General features: G+C 35.2%; 2 protein-coding genes across 16 annotated transcripts in view; one reads left to right on the plus strand and one right to left on the minus strand.

Annotated features, from left to right (window-relative positions):
- Positions 1-292, minus strand: part of LOC127494387 (uncharacterized) — a 102,816-nt gene extending 102,524 nt beyond the window's left edge. For 11 of the 14 annotated variants that reach the window (XM_051860253.1, XM_051860250.1, XM_051860249.1 and 8 more), the window contains exon 1: positions 81-292. In XM_051860253.1, the coding sequence (XP_051716213.1) occupies positions 81-129 (49 nt within the window). In that variant the 5' untranslated portion in view covers positions 130-292. The remainder of the gene's footprint in view (positions 1-80) is intronic. The other 3 variants (XM_051860260.1, XM_051860257.1, XM_051860256.1) reach the window with 1 other exon arrangement.
- An 834-nt stretch (positions 293-1,126) lies between these two features.
- rnf4 (ring finger protein 4) lies at positions 1,127-9,667 on the plus strand. Of its 2 annotated transcripts, none has more exons than XM_051860270.1 (8): positions 1,127-1,235; positions 1,762-1,836; positions 1,992-2,121; positions 3,624-3,700; positions 3,858-3,870; positions 4,121-4,244; positions 6,890-6,941; positions 8,592-9,667. In XM_051860270.1, the coding sequence occupies exons 2-8, from the start codon at positions 1,825-1,827 to the stop codon at positions 8,739-8,741; spliced, it is 558 nt and encodes a 185-aa protein (XP_051716230.1). In that variant the 5' UTR covers positions 1,127-1,235; positions 1,762-1,824; the 3' UTR covers positions 8,742-9,667. The 2 variants fall into 2 exon arrangements, with proteins under 2 accessions (XP_051716230.1, XP_051716231.1); XM_051860271.1 differs by lacking the exon at positions 1,127-1,235 and adding an exon at positions 1,248-1,270.
- Positions 9,668-11,051: the final 1,384 nt, after the last annotated feature.

The raw sequence follows: 11,051 nt of genomic DNA on the forward strand, positions 1-11,051 counted from the left end.
AATGTAATATTACAGTGTTTTTATTTCAGAGAATCATGTGATTAAACATCATGATCAGTTTGATCTGAAAGTTGACTCACATGCAGCAGTTTGCAGCAGCAGCAGCATCAGTCCAAAGATGAGCATCATTTCTCTAAAGTCCAGTTTCCAGAAGAGCCCAATCCCAGCAGAAGAGTGTGGATGCAGCTTCAGATGGAGACATGAGTGTCTGTTCTTCAGTCCGTCTGTGTTCTGGCTCTCATGAAGCTCCTCACGGTGAGACTCACTCTGGACTCACACATGAGGAAATATCTGACCACTTCACTGAGAAAAGAGGAAGTTTCCTAATATGGAGGAAGGCAGATGATGTTTGTTTGCACTAAAAATACATCTAAAAAAGACAGTGAAACTAAGTTTTCACACCTATAGATCGTTTGTTTTGTTCCGAAACAGGAAGAAAAATGGTTAAAAATACTAAATAATTCATCAATTAACTAACCAAAAGTAACAGAATAATCATTAATAAATCCATTATTGACAAGAATAAAAAACAACACTATTCTAATTTTTTTTTATCTCTATACAGTAAGCCTAAAAAATCTGTTTTCAGCTGTCAGGACTATTTTGTTTGAAATTAATTGGTAAAAGGTCCAGCTACTAATTGTAATTTGTTGCTACAGTAAATAGAGTTGTGTAGGGTTTGAACCACTGATCTATGATTTATATAGATCAGTATAGGCTAATTAATGACAGAAGTTTCATTTTTGGGTGCACCAACCCTTTAAGTTACATTATGTTTCTTTTTTTTACCTAGTACTGTAATGTAAGATTTATTTATATATTTATTGTAATCTAATTTTATTGATTTATTTGTTTTAATCTAATTTTTACTTATAAACTATATGGAGACAGAAGGCTTTTCTAATTTATCTTTGTGAGTTTAAGTATTTGAAGAAATGGAATTGAAAGACTGACTTTTTGTAGGCTATCTGCATGGCAAAATATCTGTATATCTTATTTTGGTGCAGTCCTGTTATCTTCCTCCTTGATTTTCTGTCCATCTTAGATCGTTGTATTTCATGATATGTTGTATAATGTTCCCTCTCTGGATGCTAGAGAAGATTTGCTGTTCATGAAAATACATTCATACACACATAGTAATACTTACAGTCCCACAGGTGGCGCTGTGACTCGTACAGAACTATGCGTCTCATTCTACTGTATTTGTGCTGTTTCTTTTCAAGGCTGACTGCTGGGTATGTAACCGGTTATTAAAACTGTAAAACTGACGGTAATGTTGATTTAATATGTAATAATTAAATATAAAAGGTTGTATACTAATGTACTGAATAGTAATTTAACCAAACAAACATGTCTAGAACCAAGCTAGCTGTCAGCTAACAATGAGGAAACCCTGTTAGCTAGTTAGCGAACTAGCTACTATTTTGAACACTGACAGGTTCTTTAATGAATACGTTAAGTATTTATTATTGTTCACAAAATAACAAAACGCGCCTTTTGTCAATTCTTAATGCACGGTTTTCTAGGAGTGGCTAAATGCAGATATTCAACTAACTCATTTATTTACATACGATATTTGACATAAGGGTTTTATCTTGTGAGAATATAGCAAACTACACATAATTTAAAACGAGTGCTAGTATCGTCAGGACTAAATAACACGGATGTCGTTAGACTGAAATGCTAAGGGCGATGATTTGAATAAATAAAGTGTCTAAACAGTTTGTGTCCTGATAATATGACTAATTTGTGTTTTAACAGTAATTATCTGGTGGCTAAGTGATATTTCAAGGCATATTGGAGTTGTGATCAACACCAATCATCATGAGTAATACTGTGAGTATGGCTGACCATGTGACCACTCACGTGATTAGTGCTGATTAAATTTAAACTATGGCAGCTTGTTGAATGGCAGTTTCACTGCTTTCAAACAATAACAGATAAACAAAAGCTGTAGTACTATGGTAACCAATTGTGTCTTCTGTTTTTAGACCCAGAGGAAAAGACGAACAACATCATCCACTGCATGTTCCCACCGTGTCAGCAGAAAGAGAAACCGGACCCAGGTGTCTCAGATAGCAATGGAGACTATTGATGTGCTGGAAAGTGACAGAACTAACAGTGAGTTTGCTACTTTTGTTTTGCCAGATGAGTCATTCACTTCTGATATAACTGATATAGCTTGTTTCATTCCCACAAAAACAACATGCAGCGGTTTAGTGTAAAGAAAGACCCTACGAACGACAATATCATGTTTGCGCAAAGCTGTGAACAATAAACAAGCAATTTGTTTGCATCACGCTTTGCAGGAGGGTTGGCCGGCATTAAGAATTTAGAGTTTCCTTTTCAGTTTGTGAGCTGGATTTGCATTGAATTAGAAATTTGGCAGTACTGTGTAAAAATCCCATTCATTTTCTCCATAGGGAAATTGATTTTGAACAATAACTTGTAAACCCTTAAAGACAGACCTACTGTGAGCTACAAGGTTTTTTTTTTTTAATTAATGACATGCTTTTGTTGAAGCCAACATTGAATCCTGCATTATTTCAACTTAATTAAAAAAAAAAAAAAAACATGTTTAATGGGGAATCCTGATAAGAAACTGCATTACCCATGATTCTGCAAAGAAATTTCCACCAATCAGAGATTTGGTTGGTGCCCACCCACTCCCATGAAGCACTGCAAGAGATGTAGTCATAAGGATGTTACAGGAAATACTGATTGTGTGTGTATATGTAAAAACGATATATTTTAAATCTTTAAATCAGTTATTTTACCATTCTACATTGTTTCTAATTTGAAATTGTATTGTCATTACCAGTACTTCATGGCATTGTATTTCCAGAACACTAACAAAGGAATTGTCAAAATATTGAACATGGCTATCATAACAGATTTTAATTTTCCTCATACTACAAACACACTATCATTTGCCCACCGTATTCCCTAATTTGAATCTGTACAAATCTGTTTTAAGCTACATTCATATGTGGTTTGAAATCCTATTCAAATCGCATTTCTGGAAATCCGTTTCAGTCTTGACTGCTCTGATCGGATTTCGCGTGATTTATGTGACTTTCTCACGCCACGTAAAATGTAAACTTCAGATGCTGTTATAGACCATTTGGATGTTTGAAAACAGCAATGATGTGTTTTGTGGGTGGAAAACAGTTCTGCAGTAGCAGTCAATGGAAACCACAGAATAAAAGAATAAAAAAGGTAATTTTGAGTTTATATCTCACTTTTTTTCTTGCAATTTTGAGAAGAAAAATCAGAATTGCAAGAGATAAACTTATTATTCTGTCTTTTTTCCTCAGAACGGCGAGTTTATATCCCGCACTTTTTTCCTCAGAATTGTGGTATAAATTCACAATTGCGAGTTATAATGTCCGAATTGGGTGATATAAACTCACACTTGCGAGAAAAGTGAGAGAAAAATGTTATAGGTTCAAAGGTTATCTATGTAAAATATTATAGATTTAAATATTGCATACTGTAACTGTAGGACTTATACATTATGCCCCTATGAACTATTCAATTGGATACACAGATAATCAGATTTGGACTGACAGTGTGAACGTAGCCTAAATATCTTGTTTTTCTTCCATGCTGTCTTGTCAAAGGTGAAGATGTGGTAGATTTAACGTGTGAAGGGTCTGAACCTGCGGTTGTTGACCTCACCAATAATGATTCTATTGTGGTGAGTCTTCAACACTTGTACTCAACATTTGTACTAAAGTAAAGGTTTGACTGAAGCTTGTGCTTTCTATTCTTGGTTGTGTTGGTATTATTAAGAGTGTTTTAATGAATTGTCTCTTTTCTGTCTCTCCGTTCTCTCATCGTCTCATGGGATCAAGGTTGTGGAAGATGGTAATGTATCATTCTGTTTTTCTTTTGTAACTTCTGATTTATGAGTCATTTTTGGTAAAAGCATGTTATAAACAAATAAAGCTAATGTAAATGTAGTTTTCATTAAATATGAAGTAAATCTGGGGTGGATTTCAAATAATATGACACTGTGCCACTTCACAGAATCATATTTACTGTAGTGGCAGTGAAGTGAAATGTTTTTAAAAATGTCGTAACGATGTCTGTCTTTACATTGATGTTTGTGTTGCAGGTGTGCAAAGCAGACGTGGACAGGGCACAGAGAGTTACGTACTGAGCAGTGATGAAGAGGAGGAGTCCAGTCTCAGACTTAGTCCAGGTTTACTGTCCTCTCTACATGCCAGCTCACAGGCCAGGTACATCCATCTCACACAGATTTATATCGGCCTATGTAGGCCTGGGCGATAAAATGTTCGATATAATGTTGTATATACACGGACCATTAATCCACTCAGCTCAAAGTTCAAACGGCAGCGCGAGCTTACTGTAGCAGATGCATTTACTCGCTGACAGGTCTGTCGCGTGACCACTAAACAGCGCTGTGAGATCCAGTAAGAAGTGCTTAAATTCAGCCAAGAACACAAATGTCTCGGTGATTTAGGGGGCTTTGACACTGGGCTAGTTTGCCACGGTCCGAGCCCGGGTGCGATTGTTCCCGGTGCCCCCCACAGCGTTGGTCTGGTTTCACACTCAAATTGATTCTGTCGAACCCTGGTGCGTTTCCGTTCATCTTACGTCATCACAGATGTGCACGGCGCTTGATAGAAAACAGAACGCGGTCAATAAATTGTGTTTTTTATTAATTTGGCGCTATTATGTGCAGCAGAGTAAACGACACTTGGGTTTCCTGTGTGTGCGTCGCTTGTAGACGGTTTTCCGCTGCTTGCAAACAGACTATTTTGAAGAGACAACTGATTACCATTCATTTGCCGCTCTGATTGCACTCGCAAAGCACAAATACACTGCAGGCTCACTCCTGCTCGAATCCAAGGTAAATCATCAACACTATCATCTCTTACATGCGTTTCCTTCAGGTAGTCTCGGGTTCGGTACCCTGGTGTGCACCCGAGTTCACATGACAGCTTTCACATTAGCGATTTTTCTTGCAAACCGTGCCACGTTTCGAACTAAACTGCCAGTGCGAAAGCCCCCTTAAACTAAGCCAGATGAAACCAAGCTGACAAACAGGAGAAACACTGTGCGCAACGATACAGTCAGAGGCTTTTCAATCTACAAATTGCCATCATTTACCATGGATTTGCTGTAGTAACACTAACTGCACCATGGTGTTGTGGCAGAAATGTGGGATATTCATATTGAATTTTATTATATAATTAATATAGACGTGTTAAAGGATTAGTTCACTTTAAAATGAAAATGACCCCAAGCTTTACTCACCCTCAAGCCATCCTAGGTGTATATGACTTTATTCTTTCTGATGAACACAGTCGGAGTTGTATTAATAAATATCCTGACGCATCCGAGCTTTATAATGGCAGTGAAAGGGACCAACAAGTATGAGCTGAAGAAAGTGAATCCATCATCCATCATAAACTTAAACGTCAATTACGCTTTTTTCGTAATTTGAAAATGGAAGGCGTAGGACGAGGTGTAAGCGTTTTGAACTGCGAGAGTTTTACTGCGGTCTGGTGGAAGCTAGATATTTTACTTCATAACTTGTTGAATATGAATATTTTTCTTACACAAACACATCGCTCCACTTCAGAAAGCCTTTATTAACCCCCAGGAGCCGTGTGGAGTACATTTATGATGGATGAATGCACTTTCTTGAGCTTTATACTCGTTGGTCCCGTTCACTACCATTATAAAGCTTGGATGTGTCAGGATATTTATTAATATAACTCAGACTGTGTTCATATGAAAAAAGAAAGTTACATACACCTAGGATGGCTTGAGGGTGAGTAAAGCTTGGGGTAATTTTTCATTTTAAATTGAACTAATCTTTTAAATGTGTTAAAGGAGTAATGGAATATTATTACAGTATTTTTTGTGATTTAAGCTATAGCATTTGTGCATTTATACTATTTAGGCTAATGTTTTTCATACAAATACCATAAGACCATACAGTTACATTTTACCATGGTATTGAGGTGCGATTATGTGTGGTTTTATCTGTGGTTATCATGATTTAAATGTATGCTACTATGGAAGACCAGTGGTTAATTTTAATAAAACTCAAACAGTCAGGATATTTAAATTTTACCATATAAAAATGAGGTTACTAATATATATATATATATATATATATATATATATTTTTTTTTAATGAACATAAATTTACATCTGCATCTGCATTCTAGTTCAAGCTACTGACAAATGTGCATTTCTAAGAGGCGAAACATGTAGTAGTAGTAGTAGTAGTAGTAGTATTTTATTAATAATAATAATAATAATAATAATAATAATAATAATAATAATATTATTATTATTATTATTATTATTATTATTATTATTATTATTATTATTATTATTATTATTATTATTATTATTATTATTATTATTATTACAACCTGCAATGCAAACTGTGCTGGAGATACGTGCCATCAAAGTCAGGAAACACAAACCTGTTTTGTGAAATTAAACAATATCACCCTTTAGCACATGCAGAAACTAAGAAATACAATTTTCTATTAAGATGTTTTGTTGAGGAAAAATGACTGGAAAAGTGTAAAGAAACGTGAAGTTCTGAAAATAAAGTAGTTTAAAACCACAATTAACAGTCTGGTTTCTACAACTCTCACATAGGAGCAAAAATCTGCCCTTAAACTTGAAATAAATAAATATTTAAAATTTGACATTATTGTGATAATTATCGATATCGACTGATATGAAATTTTATGGTAATTATTTTATTTTTCATCATTGTATGCAAATTTTGTGGATGCAGCTTTGTGAACTTCTATATTGATAATGACAAGATCAGTCTGTATTCCTCCATATTCTCCTGCTGACTTGTTTTGTGGTGTTCTGCTGGCCGTAGGTCTACACCAGGAGCCGTTAGCTGTCCTGTTTGCATGGATGCTTATTCAGAGGTAAGTTATTATGTGCGCAACTAAAGTAAATAATCATATATGCAGTTCATTTAAGCCCAAAATATTCTTTGTTCGACACATGTGAATTACAACAACTCTGTTGAGAGAATGTTACGTCATTGCCCAGCTCGTGAGCAGTCTCTCTCCACGAGTTATAACCAGTTGTACAAATGTGGGTACTTTCCGCCCTCTTTGCACAGTCTCTCATCCATGTAGCTATTCATTGTTGTTGTAGCTGGCACACATTTCTCTCTGTTCCATGTTTCTTTGACTACCTTGTGAATCAAAGGTCCTTGTGGACAAACTAATTGGTGAGAAAAATACAATGCACATGTGCAGATTGTGTGTAAAGAGAAAAATCAGGCTACACACATACAGAATGCGCAGACCCTAGATATACGTGTAAATAATAAAGTATACTTTGGGCTTTATATGGTTAATTCACCCCAAAATGAATGCTGTCATCATTTAAGGCCGATTGACCCTTTGCTGGGAGTTTGATTGACAGGCGATCTAACCAATCATAATGCCGAATCCGCCGTTTTATCCTACAAAGCAGTCAGGGGAGTTAGCAGATTAACGTCGGTGGACTTGAATTTGAAAAATGGTGTGTACTGACGCCTTTCCATGATTGAAAGGACATTCCTTCTTATGTTCATGTTTATTTGATGCTATAAAATTAACTAGTAGGAAGAGATTATTGGTTCACAACCCACTTGAACTGAGGAGCTACAGCGATCTGTCACGACACATTAAAGAGCCACAAAATGGTATTTGTTTTAAATTTATTTTAAAAATTACAAAATTTGACACTTTGAGCTTTGAGCTTTCAGTTTGAGCTTTGTATTTGCCGATTGAACATGTTGAATTGCCGTTTGTCGGGTTGTGGAATGTCTGAGAAGTGACGTACTGCGATTTTCCACATTGGTTGGTGTCTGATGATGCAGTGTTAATTGGCCTTTTTGAATAATTTGAGAATCATTTTATTTTTGTTTAAAATTGAGATCACGGTTCTCCCATGATCTGGGACAACTAAACAAAATAAAATGTGCAGTCTATTTAAAAATATTTAATTAATTTCAATTCTTTCTTTTTTTTTTTTTTTTTTTAAATATCAGTTTGAATGAACAATTTAATGACTCGCTCATAAAGACCCACTGGTGAACAAAGTAATTGATACAGTCTTTATTTTAAGCATTAAGTTACTTTCAAAGGGTGATTTACTCTATTTTGATCACTACTGTAGATATCAAACCATAATCCTTTATTCCCAGTACTTCTGGGGTCATTTGAATTTTTGCAACACAGAAATAATGATGCTGTGTGGTTGAAAAGACTGTTTGTGAAGCTGTTTCATGACAGCTGCTCTCTCTTAATCTTTTCTCTTCATTCATCAGCTGGAAACTTTTCAACATTCCTCTATGCCGTTATCATTATGGTGTGAACTCTGTTATTCTTTTACATTTAAAACAATTTTTAGAACTGTATCGTTATCCTTGGTGTGAAAGGGCCTTTAATGATGAACCGTTTTGATTTTGGATGAAATGATTTAATTGAACTAAATATTTCTTTTAGTCTATAGCATAATGTATTTCTCTGGTTAAATTAAAATGTCTGACTTTGTAAATGCATCTTTGATCCCATTTCCAGATCATTGACAGTGGTCGGCTCATGGTCTCCACAAAGTGCGGCCACCTTTTCTGCAGTCAGTGCATCCGCGACTCTCTCAGCCGAGCTCACAGCTGCCCTACATGTAGAAAGAAACTCACACAAAAACAATATCACCCAATATATATCTAATGGTAAGACGAGCAACTTGCTGAGATCAGCTGAATGCATCTCAAATGTTCTGCAGTTTGTTCTCATCAAACAACTGCACAGCTCCATGTTTCCACTGGCTGTTTCGTATTTTACACATCAGTGCCAAGATGATATTTGGCACAAAAAACAAATAAAAAAACATGATTCTGTTGAAACTGAAAGGGCACTTAGTCTAGGATTAAGTATTTTTAAATTGTGAATACAAACACTGTTTTGAAGTTCTGGAGAATTGGAATATATACTGACATTGAGTAGTCTGGGTTTGAGGTCTTGGCTGCTATAATAATAATATAATTTAATTTTTTTTTGTCATTTAAGTTTGTAGTATTGAGTAAAATGGTTAAAGTTAGGGTCCAGGTTGAACTAAACATGAGTGACCAACCATCACAGTATCATTTAGTGAAATTAGTTTAGTCTTGAGATCAAAATGGCTCACTGCTGTGGTGGTCTCTATTCTTTTTTTTTAGTAAAATTTGTCAGTGAAATTTGTGAGCTTTTAGTCAATGGTGTGCACCGATGGACAACACTGAGGTCGCACTCCCCCTGTACCTGCTCTCATTTATTCGTATAGCCTTAGTGCCAGACTTGCTAGCTTTAACTGTCACTCACAGTTAACTTGTCTTTCATTATCTCTTTATTTGATGGGAATTAATATTTAGATTCATTATCTGTCATCAAGTGTATTGTTGCATTCTTATTCATTTTTGAAGGAACAATGGATGCTGGTCAAGACTGCGTAAATGTGTCGTTCTGGCAGTGGGTGACTAAAGCTAGCAAGGCTTGTTTGCCAACTTTACATGTTAAATGTTGATATTTGTATATATTTTCATGTATAAAGGACCTGTAAGAGGCGTTAGTATTGTAAAGACCATAACATTTATTTCATTAAACGTTTTGATCACTGATTGTGTATTTTATTTCATGGGGTTTAAAACAATTTAAAAAGGTTAGTTAACACAAAAATGGTATTTCTGTCATTAATTACTTACCCTCATGTTCGAAACCCGTAAGACCTTCATTCACCTTCAGAACACAAATTAAGATATTTTTGATGAAATCCGAGAACGTATTTACCACATTCAAGGTTCAGAAAAGTATTAAAGACATTGTTAAAATAAAAAAGCAAAAATGACTTTTTTTTTTTTTTTTTTTTTTTTTTATTCCATCATTCTCCTATGCATTTGATGTAGTAAACACAGTGCAGCGCTTCCAGGTTCTACATCAGAACGCCGGCTCATTATTGGCCAGCTATAGCCTCAGCATCACATGCATGCGTCGTGCTGCTCATGTCAATACTGAGCTAATACTGGCTAATACTGAGCTGGCGTTCTGACTATACATTAAAGGATTAGTTCACTTCTGAATATATTTCTTTAAAAATACATTATATATATATATATATATATATATATATATATATAATAAATATAAATATGACCGATTGTTTTGCTAGATAAGACCCTTATTCCTCATCTGGGATCGTGTAGAGCCCTTTGAAGCTGCACTGAAACTGACATTTGGACCTTCAACCCGTTGAACCCCACTGAAGTCCACTATATGGAGAAAAATCCTGGAATGTTTTCCTCAAAAACCTTAATTTCTTTTCGACTTAAAGACGTGAACATCTTCATTCAGAAATGAACTAATCCTTTAAGGTTGAACCACTGTAACCATGTTGACTATTTTAACAATGTCTTCAATACTTTTCTGGACCTTGAATGTGGTAATTGCGTTGCTTTCTATTGGGGATCAGAAACCTCTCGGATTTCATCAAAAATATCTTCATTTATGTTACGAAGATGAATGAATATCTTACAGGTGTGGAATGACATGAGGATGAGTAATTAATGACAGAAATTCGTTTTCGGGTGAACTAACCCTTTAAGTTTTTTAAATAACTAATTTTCTTGGGTTTCTTGTGTTCCGTACTTGCTTTAAAGGAATAGTTCAACCCAAAAAATGACCTTTTCTTTCTTCTGTTAAACACAAAAGAAGATATTTTGAAGAATGTTGGTAACCAGACCGTTGACAGTAGCCATTGACTTCCATAGTAGGAAGAAAAAAATACTACAGAAGTCAATGGCTACCGTCAACTGTTTGATTACCAACATTCTTCAAAATATCTTCTCTTGTGTTCAACAGAAGAAAGAAACTCATACAGGTTTGGAGCAACTTGAGGGTGAGTGAATGATGACAGAATTTTCATTTTTGGGTGAACTATCACTCTAACCTATTAAAGAAATACAGTAGTTCACCCAAAAATGAATATTCTGTCATCATTTACTCACC

The sequence above is a fragment of the Ctenopharyngodon idella genome, chromosome 14, assembly GCF_019924925.1.
Source record: "Ctenopharyngodon idella isolate HZGC_01 chromosome 14, HZGC01, whole genome shotgun sequence".
NCBI classification, from domain to species: Eukaryota; Metazoa; Chordata; class Actinopteri; order Cypriniformes; family Xenocyprididae; genus Ctenopharyngodon; species Ctenopharyngodon idella.